Below are 22,658 nucleotides of genomic sequence, written 5' to 3'. Positions count from 1 at the left end.
TGTAGATACCATTACTTAGTCTTTTATGATAAATACTCTACTACTACTGCCATGCGGTATGTTTTAACGGTACGTCAGCACAACACACTAATATTTGAGAAGGAAAGTAGTAGAAATCGGATATGTTTCGAAAATGGTAATTGTAAAGCAAACCAGACGTACGTTTTCCGGAGATTTGATGTAAGAATCGTGCTTAGATATGGATGAGCATCCCAAATACGTGAATTAATGTCTTAAGCATTTCAAAATTATATAAAAACAAAATTAGATGTCTGAATTACATAAAGAAACCAAATTAATATTTTCATAGCTTCTTAACTGATTGGAAACCAGAAATGGAAAAATCAGTGTTAAAACATTCTTTAATACTTCTGCCTAAAATCACGGACAAAGGTAAACTTCTCATCCTTTACCGGCGAACCGGAAACTCAGGGGATTCATCTTATAGCCCTGACAGTGGAAGAAAACTCAACCCGTAGGAGACGTATTCACTCGTAGCATAATGCATAAATATGGAAGCGGTACAAGCCCTATCACAAAAAGTGAAAGGGATATTATGCTACGCCCAAAGAGAGAAGCAGACCATGGGGGGTGGGGTGGGGGGATTAGAGTCTCATACGCTACGGCAGCTCATATTACGAACATACAGGACCTGCTAGATAAATTCGAATCCAAACCATTGTAAAGTCTTATGATACCAGAGGTCTTATGGCATTTAAATCTAAGACTGGTTTATACGAGTTTCACATGTAAACAATAGCAAGCTAACAAATGGAAATTGGTCTAGTTGGATTAACCACAGAAATCCCATTAGAAGCAACAGTTGAAAGAGTCTTCAGATGTTCTGTGTGTGAAAGCAAGGAATCAAAAATGGCTACCTTTAATCACTACCCTGTAGTATACCTATATACGGCAAAGATTCTGCAGTTAGAGGAAGAGCATGTAAAGAGACAAAAACAAATTTCCGTGCCCATGGTTTTCTCGGGAAATCCAGGTATAGAGGCTGCATCCATGACCGTAAATATTATAAATGTGTCTAGAGGCACTCATAGAAAGGAACATACCAATACAGAACTAAAAAAGCAGGTGCTATAGCACAAGTGTGAAGTGACGATCTTTCCAAAACACGAGCCAAACGTCTGAAAGAAAACACACAAACCTAGAAAATATACAAAAATCAGGAACTGCATAACACTGCATAACACCGCAGAGAAACAACTTGCAAAGTCTAACAAAGAAGTAATACAAAGGGAGAAAATAAAATGCGACTGGAGAGAGAAAAGAAATACCAGCACATGAAACCAATCAGAAAAGAATAATCCAGATGAGAGGACAAAGAGAAATAACATATTATCTTTCCAGCAAATAAGACCGAAAGCAATATATATATATATATATATATATATATATATATATATATATATATATATATATATATATATATATATATATATATGACAGCCAAGAAAAACCTTTCATTAAACGTTCGTAACTTGTATAGGGAGGAAAGGTACGTGAACCCGTAAACCCGACCAACATGAGAAGAAAAAAAAACGTGAAGGGAAGGGAGTACTAATCGAGAAACCCTAATCTTTGTAAAACTTTGAATTTAAGAATACAACAGAATCATAAGAACCATATTCAATTTATTTTCTCTAAAATGAAATCACTGTACCGTTATAGTCTTAGGAATGTTAGTGAGGTGTCATCTATAATGTTCTAACCAGCCCTTTATGCTGGTATTTGGAACGTTAATGAGAGATCATCTCTAAAGCTTTATCCAGCACTATATGTTGGGAGGTGACAACAACTAACAACGTCGGCAAAATACTGGTAACATTATACCGATTAAAAGGCAAGTTCTTGAGATGCAAAATAAACAGTTGGAAAGAATATGACAATATGCACTGAAGCAGTAAAAGCACCGTAAATAAAAGCAGGTACCTTTACGTTTGATTAACTAAGGACATTCCTTGTGGTAAAACAGCCACTGCCACTCCCAAGTTTTTAAAGTTGTTTTGCCACATGCCAGTACAATGGTTGGGTAGGCTCATAAATATAAATTGTTTTAACTGGGCAATCATTGCAAAGCACTGTGAACTTTTGTCTCACCTATTATTGGTTTTTTAATGAAAAGTGTTGTAAATAGGTCTGGAATATGGTTTGCAAACATGTTTGTTACAGCGTCCTTGTTGCTATAACTACGGATTAGACATATAAGATCCGCCCGGAAACCTGGGGCAGTCGTTTCTGGTGTCTTCTAGGAGCTCATATCAACCCGTGTGTGCTTTTTCCTGGAGGTATTATTGGTAGCAGAACCAAGTTACAAAATGGAAAAGGTAAGGGCTGTTCGTTCGGAACGACAACGACGACGGTGATGATGTTCTAAACAACGAGAATAATTCCAGCCTTAAATTTGTTCTAGCTTTATAAAATAAAACGTATTTTGTGAACAGCTTCCGAAATTTGAAGACTAAAATTTGAAAGAAAGGAGAAATAATGATATTAAGAAGCATTTAAAACAAGATTCTCATTGTCATTACAGGTTCTGAAAGACAAAACAAATTATATCAGTGTTTGGAATATACGTTCATCATGCAAGATTTTTTTAAAATATATAGACAAATAATTACATATTATAATGAAATTTCTATACTGTATTTATACGTCAGTCAATATCAGTTTTACATAAATAATACTATATTTAATTTGAATATTTTTAATAATATCTAGTTTTCGAAGTTCGAACAATTATTTTTTCTCTCTATAAATTGATTCCTTAGGAAAAATATAATGTGGCTTAAACTTTTTCACTTATTGCTTATTTATTGATTATTGCCCGATACCCTATGCAATTTACCAAGTTTATGAGTTATTTAATTTTTTCTGACTGATTACTCTGTATTGCTTCTCTTTCGTTTTCATTCGCGACATTATCATATGCCAACAAATTAAGAAAATAAATACATTGTCGGATCCTAAAAGACGAAATTTTGATATTTTTTAGAAGTTTACTATGATGAAAGAAACGCAGGAGCATGAAATTAGATGAGAGATTAGATGAGAGAGAAGTGAAAACAATCTGCATAATTGATTAGATCAGAGAGAGAATGTAATTTTTGCCCAGGATAAAAGGTGCAAGAAAAGCTGATGTTATTAACCTATTTTCTTACAGTTGAAATTACAAATTTTAAACGTTAGGTTCGAGAATGAATTTTCAAATATATCTCCTGCTAAGAAAGAACTAAAATTACATTATATTATATGTCAGAAATGCACGAATTCCTTTTATCTGGTTTCTTTTGTAGATCGACATATATTCTGGAATCAGTACGTTCACACTTAAAACAACTAGGTGTATCGGTACTCGGTAGTAGTTTGGAACTACAAAAAAAATGTCAAATAATACTCTTTGCTTTTATAGGCTGCAACCATAGCATAAAAAAATCCAAAAGCTTCAACACGTTTTGGAGAAAATCACTAACAATTTGTCTAGTATACTTTGAAATTGACCATGAATGGAATTAAGTTTCGTGTTATACTATGAATATTTATTTTTCTTAATGATTCACATTTAATTTTCCTAAGCTTTTTTAAATTTGTTTTTAACCTCTGACATGTAATCCTTCTAAAAGCAACGAGTAAGAATCTTGGAAGTTTTATTTTTTGTTGCAAATCATGCAGAATCTTATTACTGGAAGTTTAACAATGCCCCTGAACGTATGCCATATGTGGGTATGAGAACCTAACGTATATATACGCTCAAATTATGTATGGATGTACGGGTGGAGGTCTGAATGACTCTAATGTAAATCCTTAAAAGAGAACATGCACGGATATGAAAGAGAAAAAAGTTTGCGTGTTCTTTCTCTCTCTCAAAAAAAATAGAAATATTGATACTAGCTGTGCTTTAAATTGGTTCTTGTTATCATTATAATGATTATTATTATTTACAATATTATTGGTTCGTGTTATCATTATAATGATTATTATTATTTACAATATTATTATTATATACACAGTTTGTCAACGATGAGAACAAGACCCCAACCTCAGCACCCTAATATGTAGATCTTTAAAAAATTGCAAGACAAAATAAGATATATTAAAGTCACGTGTCAATTGCCTCCCTGTAGTATATGAAGGAAGACAAATTTATGCAACGGTGAATGCGGTTCGCAGTTATATGATCGATATATAAAAACGTTGATACAACGATAAATATGACGTCAGACGGATAATTTTACTGATTCAAAGTTAAAATTGCTGCCTGAAGTGCATTTGTTTCAGGTTTGGTGATACTAATAATCATACTTGGTAATCAATTTATTTTGGTCGAAATCAGGATTTGCTACTTTTACTGACAACCGTGATATTACGTTTACTTTTGCAAAGGCGCACTCCATCACCAAGATATACACCCGTTTTAAAAAACGAGCAATAATTTGTTATTGTGCGCCTATGAAGCACATCGATATTTTTTGTTACCTTCTTTTTTGCCTGATAAACTTTCTTATATATACACTTGCAAGTACATTCTACATATTTTGCTTTACAGATGTTAACTGGTCCGACTTTCGTACTTACCCTGTTTTTTGCATTTCTAGTGGTAAGTATTCATCAATAAAAACTATGAAAGATAGATAATAAAAGAAGGAGAAGAGAAGGTCGAGAAAAAGGAAGAATAAGACGGAAAGGGGGAGGAAGAGGAAGAAAACAGTATAGTTTATGAATGGCCATCCCATGGAGTATTTTTACCAAAACTCCTTTTTTTTTTTATTGTAAACTATATTTTATGTCAATTTTACTAGATGTAATGATATTATTTTAGTGGTAGGATGGAAGTAATTTTGTAAATACCATCGAACACTTTCAGTCAGAAAGTTTTGTTCTCGTTTCCAATGTCGTATTCGTTAATAAAATAGATAACAGGTAACAAAAGAAGAAGAGGAGGAGGAGGTAGAGGAGAGGGAAGAATAAGGCGGAAGAGGAGGAGAATGAAAACAATAGTTAATGAAATGGGCATTCATTTTGGATATCTTTACCAAACTTCACTTTTTAATTGTAAGATATCTAAATGGAATTTAGACTAGTTATAATTCTACCTTGTATTCGTAGGATGGAGGTGTTTTTTTTTCTTTCTTTTCTTTCAGGTTTTATGACTTGGGCTGAACGATGCTAACACTTACAGTTTTTTTTCTAGCTTCCATTTACACTGATATTGAAAGTGCCAATATATTGTACGATAAATATGAAGACAATACTAGGGGAAAATATTGAAATAAAGAAAGTAAAAAGAAAACTGTAGAGAGATCGACGTTTCAATATCAATATCTGTCAATGTTTTATGAACATATTAGGTAGAAATTGATAACGTCATCTAAAATGTCTTATTTGGGGGAAACATTAATTTTGTAAGGGTGTAATTTAGATACAAAATCTTAAACTCTAGCCTTAGTTCCTTTTTAATTGACTTAATATTTACAAGTGTGTCGAATAAAAGGAATATAACTATAAGCAAGCATAAGAAATCACACTTTTGTGCAAATATAAATATCAGCGGAGTGCTTTTCAATTTTTTTTTATTTTCTTTTTCAGGAACCGACCCAGTCTACATTCACATGTAAGTAATTACCTTTAGCTAATTTCCGACTTGACACATTTAATTGAACTTGGAATTTTGATAAAACTATTCCATAGGAGAAAAAGAAAGAAAAGTCAACTACTACTGTATGTTACTCTACTTTCATTAGAATAGGGGATTTATATCTGCCATTTCTTCATGAGTTCTATTAAATGATAACGTTCGATTCAGACAGTCCCTATCAAATGGCTATTGGATATATGTTATCTGTTTCGCTGCAAACAATGTGAAATTTAACAAATCGTGCTTTTCACAAGATTGTTTAACAATGTATTTGATCAAATTTGAGTTCTAAGTAAGACAACGCAGAAACATATACTAGTAATTTTGTTTAGTTCATCATGTTAAAGTTCTCTCTCTCTCTCTCTTTCTCTCTCTGGCAGAATCTATCCGAGATTTGTATTTTTGTATCGTTATGTTTAAAAAAATATATATTCCCATATTTTATAAATAAATGTGTTCAACATGAACTCTTGTCTGTCCAGCTATGGCATCACTTGTTGTTTGCGGGGATGCATTAAACAAAACGGCTGCATTATCGTAAGTGGAATATCTGCGGTTTTATGGACAATACAACACATCTGTCAGGGCGTGGCAATGTCCCGTCTGACAATGAAATGCTCCTTTCTCTGTATGTTGCAATCAGTATTGTAGTATTATAAACAGATAGTCTATCTTGGCACATCCAGGAACTCAGTTTGGTCAGCGTACTTGAAATTAAGGATTACATTCAGCATAGCGTGGCGAGTATGCCAAATCATCTGAATAATCTTGAATCTTGAAAGACATTGGTCTTAAAAATCGTTGGGTTCCACTTAAACCAGGTCATATCAATATTTCATCAGCTTCAGAGCCATGCAAATTTTTCCTCGAGCTGAGAAATCATGCCATTTGTTTACGTGCACGAATTAAAATCCGATGTTGATCGGAGACACGTTCGAAAGTTGGCACACGAGATCTGATGACGCGACCGTTGTAAAACACGAGAAACTAACGCTATGCTATCTCAGATTTTATTTAGCCCAAGTTCGCCCTTCGATTTATATTGTAGAGCGCGAGCTGATCACCAGTATTCACACGAGCCGTATTTGCATAAAAATTGATTCATGTTGCATGCTGTTGTATTTAATCACTAATGGAACTTGTCGAATGTATCACATGACTACTTTTGGCGCACTCTGGAAAAAAGATCGGAATTACAAGCAACTTCGTTGACCGAATTATGGATTGGCACATCTTAATTTTAAAATGGCTGTGTGTACGTCGTTTAAACCAATCATCTTGATTATTTCAGAGAACGGTTTATCTCAGCTTTTTCTTTTAATAGATCATTTCCTTCCTTCCAGACTTTAGTTAGATTGGAATAATGGTGAAATTGGGGCTTTAAATAAATCGATCAAAAACGTTAGAAGAACACGGTCTGTCAAACTTTGGCACTATCGACGAGTCTTACCATGTCGTTAATTACTACACTATCTGTTGTAATAATTGTCTGTTTCAGACATGGCTCAGTGCAACTATGATGCTACTAACGGCTTCAAGACGACGGTAGTGGTGGAGAAAGCTGCAACGGACAACATTTACCAGATCTCAGCTCTGTCATCAACTAACGCACTAGCTGTCGGCTGCGCGATAGCCCAGGTGGTTGGCACCACTAATCAGTATACCTCCATTTTCACGGTGGACCCCACTGGAACTACTTTTAATCCAACGCAGTGTGGAAGCGCCTTCCAAGTTGTAGATACAAATTCTGACGGAACTAAAGATGTACGTATAAAATCAAATTTTTAATATTATTTACGTAATGGATGATGGTAGGTAGTATCCAATCATAGTGATTGCATTTTCATTCCCATACATCCGAAAAATAAAAATAAAAACCCATTATGTCGAAAGAAATAGAAATTATCAGATGGAAAGATTTACTTATGGTTACATGTAACTCATTATAACAAACTGTTTTACATCTTGGTCTGAAATCAAAATAAATCACAAAAAAACACAAAAGAAAACAAAACAAAACAAAAACGAACTGACAAAAGGAAAGGAAAAAGAAAAAATGCAAAGCAAACCCTGAGAGCGAAACAAAGGGGTGCAGTTTCAACTCTGATTCTATATTTGCAATGCTACATATAACTTTATATCATTTTATAATAGTGTGCAGGAGAACTAAAACTGAAATGGTACGAGAAATATATTGTAAACTCGTTCTCAGTATCATTCAGAACGGAGTCGACACCATCATGCCAGAGGTTCAGTATCGCTTGATATTGAAACGGAAACATATTCCTAAAATGTCTACCTGGCCCTGACTATCTGTTCATCATTCATCATTGGCGACTCATTCTCGAGAGACCATGCGAATAGCGCCCTTGCGGTGTTGTTCACCTCTTATATAAATAATCATAGCCTTGTTTGACGCATTATTTTCGTCATTTTCTTCGTTCTCTTTGTAATGGGAATTATCATAATATAATCACAAAAATTTCATTAATCCATAAGTGGTTGTTAGTCTACCTTCCTATACTGTTCTTCGTGTTCAAGAATGCACATTGACATTTTGTTCTACTATTTTTCTTTTTATATTTTTGCTTTATTGCTTTTGTCCATTTTTGTTTGATAATTGTAAACGCCCCTATAATAGACTGAAATCCCAAATGAACGGCTTCCGTAACCTTGATTTTGCTTGTTGAAAATTAATTATCGGCTAACATTCGCATACACATATTATACGGAAAATGTGACATATACAGTTTGAAATCAACTAGTTATCTTCGTTCAATCACGACAAAATTTTCAAGCATTCTCAATCCTAGTGGGACCACAGATCAAATGATTTTCCAGATATAAAACCTGGATATGAATGATGACAAACCAAACTCACACATACGGTATCTTCTTTATTTACAGGAAGTTTATTTTACCTTTCTCATCCAAACCACCGATGGTTACGTATTTGATACAGATGTCGTATTTAAATGGAAATGTACAACAGATGATCACAATAACGCGATTGTGGAAACCTTCACTATTTCGTGAGTAGCTTTTTCTGTTATCTCCTTCTTTCTAAGGAACTATTCTCGTCTGGTGTTTTCTGGTGGTGTATAATGATAATGCCCGAACCCGATTTAGTATAGCACGTGGTACACACTCGGATGTTCAGGAATATTAGTAGTACCATGACATGCTCGACGGAAAGGCGGTCTTTGTTTAGCGATGGCCTAGATATATGATAAACACACCCATGCTAGAACTGATGTGTATTCATTTTGGAGAGTTATACAGTCAGAACATCCAACTATTTTTAGGGATATATAAATGAAATGAAGCAAAAACTATGTACTTGTGAAAAATATTTTCCCTTAAATTTGAGAACTGAGAGAGAGAGAGAGAGAGAGAGAGAGAGAGAGAGAGAGAGAGAGAGAAAATGTAACTAGTGTTCTTTTTTTAAGCATTTATGTTTTTAACACCACACACTTCCTATTGGTAATATGAAACTAATTTCAGTCTACTCAGTAAGATCAAAACGTTAAAGTAAATTTGGAGCTCTGTAAATCTGTAAATGGATAAGTAAATTAGTTGTCATGGGCGACATGAATAACAATTCGGTCTAAATAAAGGAAATTGGGACGCAATTATACAAAAGACAAAAACAAAGATACGAAAACAACAAACGACACAAAACAAAAAGAGACACCTCTCTAAAAGTCTGCTCTGATACTTTATGTTTCCGCCACAACAAGGTACGTTGTGCTTATTCTAGCAAAACTGCTTCGTGTAGTGAAATGTGTCTGGTTTAATATGACAGATTGTGTTCATATTGTTGTAAGGATTTATATATATGTAATTGTAAAAAATGTGCCTGATTCTATTAATATAATTGTATATTCTGTAAATTGAAATTGTAACAATTAATTTTCAATTGTTTTTTCATACGGGATGAGAAAAGCTATATGTATTATCATGTTACGTGTTTAGGCCCGAATAAACAGTAACAAAAGAAAGAGTGAAAACAACAAGCTTTGAAAAATATAACAAGTAATTTATTTCACTGGAAAACTACTGTAAAAATGAAGAAAAAAACTTACGGTTTTAATAATCAAATCCAAAAATAATCCAAGAATAATTCACGAATTAAATTTTAGAAGACCTACTATTGAAATGTTTTAATGAATTCAAATTCGAGTCCCGACGACGAATTAAAGATGGAAGGCTGTGACGTATACTGTATCCTATGAGGTGTTAGAATGTCTATAGTTCTTTGTTATTCACAAGCAATAATCAAGTGTTTGAATTTCCCAATAAAATTTACTGAAATGTCTTTGCCCACGAATTCTGTACGAGCACTCATATTTCCATGTTAAAGAAATATCCTTTAGAATCCAAATAATTCGAATAAAAATTGAAGTAGAACTCCAACTGACACCACAGACACTTTCTAATGTAAAGTAAAAGCCACGACTGAGAAAAATCTCTAAAAAAAACAATGATTATACAGTAACTTGAAACGAAAAATAAATTTCCGGATGAGAGTCTGCTTTTCAGAACCTTGGAGAAGTATTTACGTATAAAAGCCCGTAGTCCCAGTATGACATTGACAAAAACCAATCATTTTACACCAAGAATAGGATGAAAATAAAAAGTTGTTTACTTGTCTCAGCGATTTCTGAAATCAAGGTCGGGAACTAGGTCAGCTGTAGGTGTTTACAACTGAATGTCAAACTATTTTCTGAAAAAATATTGAGTTCCTAGTAAACAAAACTACATTTTAATTTGACATGTAATGAAATTAAAAATAAAAAGATTTTAAAACTTACAAACCATTAAATTAAATCAAATATAACATTATGTAATGAAGGTTAGTGAAATGGTGAACATCCCAAGAAAATGAGGCAAAATCCTCAGGTTATTTGTAAACCTCCATACTATTTCCCTAGGGAAATACATTCTAAGTATTTTTAAAATACAATTAATATCACCAGTGATATTAGTTAATTATTTTAATTAGTTAATTATTTTATAAAACACTGAAATGAGTCCACAACAAAAGGTAAATCGTCATGTAGTTCTTAAAGTAATTTTGTGAAAATAGAAATTATTAATTTAATTATCAAACTTTTATATGAGTATTCATCCAAATTTGTTCCTAAAAAAGACATTATTAGGAATCTACTTTGAAAATAAACTACCATACACTGTCACTCACTATACTGCCCCTCATTATTACTCATATATTTTATTACACTTGTTAAAAGATATTTTGTTACTTATGGTAAGTGGTAATTAATAACATTTATATTTATATAACGCCGAATGAGAACTAATTATTCAGAGCTTGCCATCATTAAATGCCCTGTCTAAAATGGGAATTATTTATAGAGTGGCTCGATCAATAAATACCATGTTTAATGGGAACTAATGGCATTGTGTCCCGTCACCATTATTGAATACAATAGCTTTTATTTATTTATCCATGCACTATTTGACAAATCATCTTCGGAACATGCTTCACCATACGGGAAACTCATGTATGTATGTATGTATGTATGTATGTATGTATGTATGTATGTATGTATGTATGTATGTATGCATTGAGAGAGACAACGACATACAGACAGAGCGTTACCTCTGAGGGATCCCAGAATAAGGCAGCAAATAATCATGCAAATAAATACCACGCAATCATCAAAACAAACGTTGCAAAAACGTGATATTGAGAACCATGCAACGATGTAACTCAGCTAACGGATAGAATGAAAACAAATAATAAAAACGTACCTTGAAGGAAAACGTAACGTTAGGCAATACGAATATAGTCACCTAACAGAAATATGGAAGCTGACCGGAACAAATAGTAATTACGAATACTTTCTCAGATTCAGGAACTCGCATTTTTGAAGCCTTAGAGGCATGCATATATATATATATATATATATATATATATATATATATATATATATATATATATATATATATATATATATAATCATGTAGTATTCATGCAGCTTAAAGACATACTTAGTGATCAAGCTAATCTCTGTGTTTGTGTTTATGTACATATGGACCGCTTTGAAGATTTTCTCGTTCACCTCGACCGATTTAGAAACTGATGGGTAACCCATAGCATCAATGAGATTTTAATGGTGGTCCATAAGAACATAGTTACTATAAAAAGATTTGCTTGACCACTACTTTTGTCTTCACTTTAAGCTATTATTTCTCAGGTATTTATTTTGTTATAATAGATATATACCACCCGAGTCGAAGTTAGAAGTGTTATTGAGTGCATTATATATATATATATATATATATATATATATATATATATATATATATATATATATATATATATATATATTTGCCTGAAAGAACTCCTTGAAACAATTATATAAAGATATAACCGTGCAGCTATCAAACTCGAATCTGCAAAATATCTAATGAGAACTAGTTACTATGTGAATCTGCATCATTAAATACCCCGACTAATAAAAATTAGCTATAATGTGGCTTTGCATCATTTGCTACAGTTTTTGATGAGAACGTATATTTTGACTTCGAAAGGTTAAATACCTTGTATTTATATTGCTGTGCTCTACTATATGACAAAGCATTTGTTGAAGCATACTTCACCATATATATATATATATATATATATATATATATATATATATATATATATATATATATATATATATATATATATATATATATATATATATATTTGCCTGAAAGAACTCCTTGAAACAATTATATAAAGATATAACCGTGCAGCTATCAAACTCGAATCTGCAAAACCTTAAGAAAACACAGTTCTGTAAAGCTAACACCCACGATATGTTTTGATGGAACAGTAATGGTGAAGAGTATAATTAAATTGTATATGGGGAAACTCAGAGAAAACTATCATATAAAGTATTAACATTTGCCATCATTAAGCTCAATTTTTACCACCATAAACTTTATGTAATTTCTGAGGGAATAACAATGCTAAACAGTATTTTATTTATTTATGTGAAGGAACCCAGTGAGAATTTCATGCAAAGCAGTATCTAAACCAACTCAGGAATAACGTTCTATACTTTTACGAGGGAAATAAAAGAATTTCTAAACTTCGTTGCTAAACATTAAGTAAATCAGTAGCGAAGCATTCGTCAAAGCTACACTGGACCAAATCTTCTAGAACTCAGTTAAACAATAAACGTAAAGCAACAGCCATTCAATCATCTATTCATATCTGGAAAATTCCCTTTTCTTGAGGGAATATTTTGAAACTTGTTTCTTGCGAGAAACTGGTGAAACTCGAATATAAAGTAATACCAATATAGTCAAAACAAGCATAAAGCAAAATGTTGTTCCCCCCCCCCCTTCAATAAAACATAAAGTACTACAGGGTTCTTGAGAGAACAGTCGTAGAAAACAGAACATTAACTAGTTTTTTGATGAACCTCTGTACGGTGGACCTTATTCTAATAGCATTAGTCTTGCCTCAGTAAACTACACTAGTTATGAAAGTACTCAACGAAAATTCCTTTAAAATATTAACTAATAATTCAATCATACAAAGAATCCAAAGCGGGGGTGAGGAGGTGGGAGGGGGGTAGGGTGAAAGCAACACGCGAAGGTTATGAAACGCCTAATTCAAAAGATTTTCTAAGTTTTTAAAATTTCGTATATACATCTGCGAAGCATGATGTCTCCTCTGGCATGTAAAATATCCTGTCAGTGTTGATGTTTGGCATTTGCTTTTTACAGTTCCTTCACGGTAGACAATTTGGGACTGAAATCTAAACTTGCGCTTGAGGTCTATGACTCCACAGATGCACAAAAAACGTCTGGCAGCGAACTGACGTTTGGCGGCTCTTACTACTTAAAACTGAAGCACACTTATGCAAACTCCCGTTAGTCTCTCTCTCTCTCTTGTTCTCTCTCTCTCTCTCTCTCTCTCTCTCTCTCTCTCTCTCTCTCTCTCTCTAATAGCCTGTTTTTATAAATAAATAAATGCGTCAATGATATATTAAGCAAGAAACATTCTTTGGACGCTTTACACTTAAATAACTTTTGCGCAATAAAATTGCTCTCAGTGAATCTGCAATACGTTGCCATTATACTTAACGTTGTATGTTACATTCTTTAGCATGCTTAATTTATACTTTATTTCCTTAGATATTATTTAATCTGAGACGAGAAATAGAACACTAATACATGGTTTTCAGTTTAATTTTAAAGTAATTCTTTCCTCCATAGAAAACAAACAAGTGGGAATATACGTAAACAGGTTGGTCTTTTATGAGGGAGCTGATTCAACAACTACACCAAACATCGTGGCCATCGACAACGGGTAACATACATTTTGCCTATAAATATAAATATTTTCATCGTGAACGCCTTATTAACGGGAACCCCCTATAACATTTACATATCTCCTATTTCGTGACATTTTAAACAAGCTTCTTTGCCGTATTTAACGAGTCTTTGATGTTTGTTCCCGCCCATTCAGAAGAGCTGGCAAAATGATCAGCGCAGATGATATAATGATTCTGGCGTTTGAAAAAAATGATGAAATGTACTTTAATTTGTTTTCTAAGTTGTTTTTAGGTTGTGTTAATCAACAAGAAATCCCTGGCAATATGTACACCACAAATATGAATGAAACACAGTTTAACGTTTTCCTCATCTGCTTTTTACAGAATCGACCGTAATATATTATTTTCTCAAGGTGACGCGGCTTACCCATCAAACTTTCTACTTTACAGATGTAAACAAACGGTGCCGGCATACGGACTCACCCAAAACTTTTTAAAGGATACCGGAAGCTCTCTTCCAACAGGTGGCGGCGTCGCTTCAGGAGGCACTGACGGTGTTTATGTGATCAAGAGTGGCACGTTCCAAACTGCATTGTGGATGAAGTCAACGGGGATAAGTACAAATTTGAAAGTAGAAGCTATGATCATGCAGTGCTTGTACGCTGACCAAGCTAAATGTGATGACCCACAGGTATATATATATATATATATATATATATATATATATATATATATATATATATATATATATATATATATATATATATATAAGATTGTGAAGCTAGAGGTGATGTTTTGTAATTTATAGATCGTGCAATAAGTGTTATGCTAGTATCACTTCCGTTTAAATATTTTTTAACCAATCGTGGTTTTTGAATGTTCATTTGAATCCGCAATTGCAGAGGTAAACTGAAAATTTGAAAAACTTAATAGCTTTTCAAGTAAACTAACAAAAGTATCCTAAAAGTGTAGAGATTTCTTTGCAGACCAATGTGTGTAGTGCTAGAAGGCGAAGAAGGAGGAGTGCCGAAGACACTGGTCTTCAAAATCTCACCCATGTGACCACCCGTTTCACTATCTCCTTGTTAGGAGGAAGCGCTGACCAGGTTTCAGGTTTGTAGATGAAGTGATGTTTGCATAAGGGAATGATAACAGCTCGTGCAATCCAGGCAATAGTTATGGTTACACACTGAGTGAAATAAGTAGAATTACATTTTGAAAATGACGATCCATGAGTGAAAAGTTCAAAACACTTGATGATACATTTTTGGTATATCCACTTTTCGGCGAAGAAAAGGTATAGTTTCTTTTACATAATCAAGCAAAATTATACAAGGTTTTATACCACGCATGCCTGTAAGTTAACTTGTTATCATAAATATATGTCATCAATAGATCATAGGATTTGTAAATAATTACGTTAGCATTGAAGGGAAACAATTTTATCCAAGATACTACACAACTAATAATTTTTAATATAACCAATTTCTGATCAGCAAGCACCAATCACGAGTGTCGTGTTTACTTGAATCGCAATGTTTGTGACCTTATTGTTGAAACAGTCATCTTTGTGTTTCTTTCATGACCTTATTTAAAAAAATGCAAAATATATTTACCGTATTAAGTCGATCATAAGTCGAGTCTAAGTGCAAAATGCAGACATACGATTCTGCCGTTGCATAATGCTCTGGTTTTTTTGGGTGTATGCATTTTATCTGTAGTAATCATTGGCAAAATCAATATATATTCTGAGCTACCGGCGAACTGTGCTACCGTAAGTCTATGAAATCTTCTGTTAAATTAGACTTAGTGACTATCAAAGGCGTTATGTAAATATGAGAGGACCTTCTGCAAATCATCATTCTCCGTGCATTCACTGTTGAAAGCTAGGTAGTTTAATTGTTGCATTTAACCTTTGTTTGCATTCGCTGAATCCTGCCCGTAAAAATGTTCGTTCGGTTTCATGACAATTTATTTTTCTTCTTCTGAACAATCAACAATTAAAATTATGGAAGTTTTCAAATATCTTTCCATATAATCCATTTACAGGCACGAACGACGTCAAAGGTACAATGGACACCTGCTATCAGATGTACACCTTTTGGATCGTGGTCCTGGTCTTCGGGATCCTGATGCTGCTGTGTCTCATATTCGCCGTCTACCTATTTTTCCGACTCCGCCGCGAAAAAGAGTCCCGCAGAAAGACCGAAGAGAAATATGGTGTCATTAACCCAGCCTTCTGAAAAGTTTGTTCCATAGCTTTTATGGAAAGAAGAGCTTTCCGACATTTAGTGATATTCTGGGTCCAATTTTATCGAATTTGAGCTTGAATAATGATAAATAAGTAAATAAACATTAACACAAACATTACATTTTACTTACAAATGATTTGTTTCTTGAGGAAAGGTGAAAATTATAAATAGAAAACCAGGTTATACGAAGAAAGTTCTTATTGCCGTATTGAAAGCAATATCATCAAAGTAAATATGACAGTAGAGTTATTTTTAAACTTATTATTTTGTATTTGCACAAATCTGTTGCATATATCTAATGTTATTTTACATCTTTAAATCTTCTAAAGAAGAAAGCCAGGTTTTTTTTCCCTTAAATAATTTATTGAGCGTAAAATAACGACTTTCTTCGAATTCAAAACATAATTTATTTGTTTTTATTCATAAAGACTCAAATTATGTTTTCCACTTGAAGAATATAAAAACCGTTGCGAAAATAAGACCAGGTTATTGAAATACTCTCTTTCATTCATATCCTGAACGAAACATTCATGTAATTAAATAAGATTTCTTCTTTTTGGATTAAATAACTCTGAGTAAGATGTAATAAACAAAATGGGTTTATCACTTTTTTTAAACTATATAATAGATTCAATTTTTCTTCTCTAAACTGCAGGATGGATCAATTTTAGATAGATCTGTAGTGTTACCGCTGGAGAAACAAGTAGATTGCCATGAAAAGCCTTCATGTGGTCATTCAAACGGTCATTCATACGGTCACTATTCATGGCTAATTAATTTGGATAAGCTGATCATACTAATTCCAAAAGACCTCGAGAATCGGTACGCGATGTCCGAAATTGGTACTTATATTAAACGAATTCCGAAACGTGGGCGAGATTTAACAATAATTTTGATACATTATATATCAAGACCGATAATTTTATCTCTATTTTATAGCTGTCTCCTTATCGTTTGAACTACTGTTGATAGGAAATCTTTACTGTAATGCGACTTCCCTGTATTATTTATCGGCTACTGGCACTTGTTCAACTTTTGTCATATCGAATACGAAATAGTAAGCAGAGACTAAAATATAAACTAGTACTCACTCCTATAGATTTAATTCATTACCTTGGCAGAAAAGAGTAAAAGGAATTATTAATTAATCAACTTGCATAGCTTTGTGACAAAATGGAATGAATGTACTGACACTATCCATTTCTCAAGACAAATTGTCGGAAACAATATATTTATGTAAATGGAAGTTTCACAGGTACAGTGTTCGTATTAAATGTGTGAAAATCTTTATAATTTAGATAACAGACATAACAATTATGTTAATGTTAAGCTAAAGTGCGTTTAAATATTTCGTATCAAGCTGAGCTTTTTCATACAATTATATCTGAGATCGGTTGAGAATTTCCGGGTAAGCCGAAATTCATGTTTTAGCTTTCGAATTAATTATTGCAGATTGTAAGTCTTAATACAAATTTGCTAACAAATCTGAGAGGATAAACAAAATTTCTTCGAGCATACATCAAAAATTAACTTGATCTCACTTGTTTAAACACAAGTTAATATAAATTTATCTCTTATGGAATTTGAATGATAAGATTATATTTACTGATCAATATTAATTATTAATGCTTGAAAAACAGTTGCCATTATGCGTACTGGAATCTAAGACCATAATGTGGCTATATCTGCCTCCAAGTTTCCTATGCCCAATATTAAAATTTTTATTTTGGGATCTCCGCTTCATAGCCAGCGAATCTCAGAAAATTTCCCAGCATTTTAAAGAGAAGCGAGTGCCCTTTTTGTTCATAAGACCGGACTAGTCAATTATACTGTGTTAGTGTCATGCAAAACTGACATCGTTAAGACAAAGAATGAATCAGACTGTACTTTACTATTTGAAAGCTTCTTTTATCAAAGGGGTATTGTATTTATTGTTAATGTTTCTGCTTTTTAAGACACGATATCGTGATTTACGCAGGTAGTTATTGATAATCTTTGCGGTTGAAAATGTTGACCATTTGAACTATTTACTATCACATACATTTTTATAAATGAAACTGTAAAATTACATATATTGCACATGGTGAAATTTTTAAATAATTTGAACATCAGATCTGACTAATGTTTAGTACATACATACATACATATACATACATACATACATACATACATACATACATACATACATACATACATACACTGACATACATAGATACATACACACACACACATACATACATACGCACGCAAGCACTCACGCACACACACAAACACACACAGTCATGCATGCATTCATACATACATACATACATACATACATACATACATACATACATACATACATGCATGCATGAGAAAGAAGGAACATCCAGTTCATACACAGATATGTGCATTTATACTGACATGTAGTAGTTATCTCAAATGTTATGGTTCAAATTACTTTAACAAACAGCTACACTTTTTTAGTAAAGAATAATGAACAAAAGCTTACCCACGGCAATGATGATAATTGTTTTTGTTGTTTATATAATATCTGTATTTTTATTATGTTTAGGTTCATTTTGTATTATTACATGTACAAGCATTCTTCACAGTATGCCTTGATTTGAATCCTATTTAAACCACGCTTCTTTCAAAAATGTTTTCAGTGATCATGTACATGTGTTGTTTAATAGTTGGAAACATTTTATTTTCTTACCCGCCTTGAAACATTGCATATCTTTTTTTTTGCAAGCACTTAGCACTTTTAATGTTGTAATCTTCTTTATTATTTAATATTCAGAAGAACAATATAGATCAAAAGCTCTTTAAATCTTGAAATTCTAATTGAAGAAGTGGGCGTATATCACACATATATTTAAAATTTGAAAAGTTATTTTATTATTTAGACTGATTTGTGTATATTACAGATTATATTCCGAAATTGTTTTCTTTGTATTCGTGACACGGTTGATAAAGTTCAACCATAAATGTTAAATGCCACTACCTTTGTCAATATATTTTACATACTATAATATTTTTATGTGTGGAATTCCATGACTTGATTTCAATTTTTATATCAGTCTCAAAAGAAAAAATTCCACCGATTCGGACTGACCGTAACAATTGATTCCGTTTCCTGACGTGAGGCACTTATTCTCGTATGATATTATGTTTCTATGTAACTATCACAAATAAATAAACTGCACTGAATCTTTGTTTTGGGTTGTTGTAGAAACCATCGGCGATTTGAAGGTTTTATTGAATCGAAGCTGGTAAAGTAAACATTGCCCATGGGCAGACCACGTTGCCAAAGTGGAATGATGATGTGTTTGAACTCGAACTCAGACACTTCTGGTTGGGAATCGAACAGATTAATCAACGTGTCATTGCTGCATCGAGAATCATCTCCTACTGTATGAGCGTTAGTTGCAACTGTTCATCATTATATTAGCGAAAAATATACGCGCTATACGGCAGACATTATGTACCAATACAGCAGTCGTTTTGTAACAGCAACTGTCAACATAAAGTTTGCTTTCAAACATTTATCTTTCTTCAAATACTGATTTCTATGCTATTGCATCTTTCATTTTGGGGGTTTATACATTTTCTAGTATGTTGTAGCTCTACCTTTGCTCAGTACTATAACAGCTGAAAGGAGAACTTGGTGTGGATTGTCACATAAGCATTGTTGAGTAGATTTGACAGCTAGGGATACGATATGATTGATTGCTACCTAAGGCTTACTTGTCATGACGTGCATGGAACTGTAGGCGTAGACCAGCCATTTAACTGAACATTAAGCGTATGATTACTTTTTTTAAAATTCTGGTAACATCCGTTTTTGACTTTTCCTGCTGTGTTTAAAGCCGTTTGTGATAAATGTGCATTCAAATGATGACAACATAAACAGTTTTGAAACTAAAAATTTAGAAAGTTTACATTTTGAATATGTACAATCTATGTCACAGTTCGTTCGAATCGTTAGACTCAGAAGCTTTGAAATTTGTGCACCTCCTCACCTTGACTTGATTCTGTCATTCTGTCTCGATCCTATATAGGGCAAGATTGTGCGAGAAAACCTCAGCTCAGATATGCACATTTTGGTAGGTATTTTCATGTGGTTTAATCACTAATGGACTTTGTTTTTACCATTATGACAATACTCAACAGAAAAGTCCACCACGAATGGTACATTTTAATTGTGACGATGTCAGATGTTTTATGTTTATTCCGAGTCCAAAGAAGCACCGAGACTATAGATATCGGGCGGAATAGAGCATGTCATAATGGATTCCAGTTTTCTGCTCAATAGGTTATGTGATCTATACCAACAAATTCGTATGAACTATTTCCAGCGTAATTATATTTATATTTTATATTTGTGCTAATCTGTGGACACCACATCGTTACGGAAAAAAACACTTCATTCCTTTGATATACGCTGAAAATACGCTATGCTGTTCTACACCACTTAGGTCCATTCTACCCTGCAGTTCTTTCAAGTTGATTAAAGTTATTACATTCGACCAATAGCCTAGTTCGGAGGTTATACAACATTTTGCGAAGGAGAGTATAAACTAACCATTGAATAGTAGTTATTTTGTTGAAATTTTAAAAATTATATTGAACCTAAGTTTGATAGCGTATGCCACCCAATTAGTCCATGCAAAAACGGGTCATGACCGTTCGGTCTTAGTGCAAATTTCGCTTAGAAAATAACTATCTGGATGCATTTTCATTTAAGACGTTTTGCAGAAATTCGAAACAACACCTCTGTATACTATGCACTGATAAACTACAATAATATTCAAAGCGAAATATTCTCTCTCTCTCTCTCTCTCTCTCTCTCTCTCTCTCTCTCTCTCTCTCTCTCATTTAACTTTATGAACTCGAATCTAGATGGACATTTTGCTTTAGTAATCCTAAATGCTAGGCCATGTTTCTAAAGAAGAATATGCTGACTGCTGTTATACAAATTTCACCAAATTAAAGGCTTGATTGATCTTGAGGATGAAGATATACTATGGTGTTCGTACCTCGTTATAAGTTTCTTCTCTTTAGTTCATGACCTTGGTCTCTTCCTCCTTTTAAATATAAATCTGCAAACAAAACCTTTGAGCATTTCCAATTTATATATTCATTTTGTAGGAACGCGAAAATTATTACAATTTTGGATTACAGGGTAGCTAAATGCATTGAAATATGGCATCTAACAGTGATGTATTTGTACAAAGAATGTTCCTCTTGTGTTACGTGTTTAGGCTCGAATAAACATTAACACAAGAAAGAGTGAAAACTATCAAACTTTGAAAAATATAATATTTTTATTTCCCTGGAAAAATATTATAAAAAATTCAAAACAATTTAACTTACAGTTTCAAGAATCAAATCCAAAAATAATCCAAGAATAATCCACGAATTTTTTTTTAGAAGTCCTAATAATGAAATGTTTTAATGATTTCAAGTTCGAGTCCCGACGAAGAATCCAAGATGGAAGGCGATGACGTATACTGTAACCTGTACTGTGTTGATGTCTACATTTCCGTGTGGAAAGACAATAATTAATCATCCGGTTTTGGAAATCCAGATAAAAATTTTAACAAATGTCTTTGTTTAAGAATTCTGTATGAGCACAAAATATTTCCAGAAAAACGAATTAATCTTTTAGAATCCGAAAAAGTAAAATAAAACTCAAAAATTAAAAAATTCAACACTGGTCACAATAAAAGAAAACAACTTGACATCAAGTGTTTAAAAGTAAATAAAACTCTGATATGTCTCTCTCTAAACATCACTATTAATGCTAAGTATTTCGATACCGTTCCGGTGGCCTAGTGGTTAGAGCGTCCTCCTCGGATACGGGAGGTCGTGGGTTCGATCCCCGGCCGAGTCATACCAAAGACTTACAAAAATGGTACTAACAGCTGCCTCGCTTGGCGCTCAGCATTAAGAGGTTAGTGTTAGGACTGGTCGGCCTGGTGTCAGGATAATGTGACTCGGTGAGATATCATGCTACATGTCTGCGAAATGATGCCCCAGTGCTAGACATCAGTATAGAATTGTCACACTGCAGACATCATAGCGATATGCCTGAAAAATTGTTAAAGCTACGTTAAAAATCCAAAGCACACACACACACACACACACACACACACACAGAGTATTTCGCAATTTTGGAAATGCCTACTTGCGCAATAGAGGATCACGTGATCATGTTTACATATAAAAAATCACGTAGCCCCTGTATGTCCTTGATAAGAAACAACAATCATTTTACTCCGAGAATAAAAGTTGTTTACATGAACCTCAAACAAGGCCAGGAACTAAGTCAAAATTAGAAACAGTTTTTCTATTATTAGGTATTTAAGGAAAGATTCAGGTCAAACTGAATTTTCTGGAACATATACCAAATTCCTAGTAAACAAAATTACATTACATTGACATGTAAAGAATATAAAAAGATTCCAAAACCCA

The 22,658-nt window shown here is 33.2% G+C and overlaps 1 protein-coding gene across 1 annotated transcript; it reads left to right on the top strand.

Moving 5' to 3' along the window:
• The first annotated feature begins 2,257 nt into the window (after window positions 1-2,257).
• On the top strand, window positions 2,258-19,396 carry LOC149806368 (uncharacterized). Its single transcript, XM_089973239.1, has 10 exons — window positions 2,258-2,339; window positions 4,559-4,609; window positions 5,599-5,623; window positions 7,146-7,411; window positions 8,555-8,679; window positions 13,397-13,542; window positions 13,889-13,982; window positions 14,398-14,638; window positions 14,934-15,060; window positions 15,997-19,396. The coding sequence occupies exons 1-10, from the start codon at window positions 2,331-2,333 to the stop codon at window positions 16,188-16,190; spliced, it is 1,278 nt and encodes a 425-aa protein (XP_089829365.1). The 5' UTR covers window positions 2,258-2,330; the 3' UTR covers window positions 16,191-19,396.
• Window positions 19,397-22,658: the final 3,262 nt, after the last annotated feature.

The sequence above is a fragment of the Sinohyriopsis cumingii genome, chromosome 1 (genome assembly GCF_028554795.1).
Source record: "Sinohyriopsis cumingii isolate HCF-2022 chromosome 1, ASM2855479v2, whole genome shotgun sequence".
Taxonomy (NCBI): Eukaryota; Metazoa; Mollusca; class Bivalvia; order Unionida; family Unionidae; genus Sinohyriopsis; species Sinohyriopsis cumingii.
Note: the sequence above shows the minus strand (reverse complement) of the source record. Positions and strands in the feature narration are given on the sequence as shown.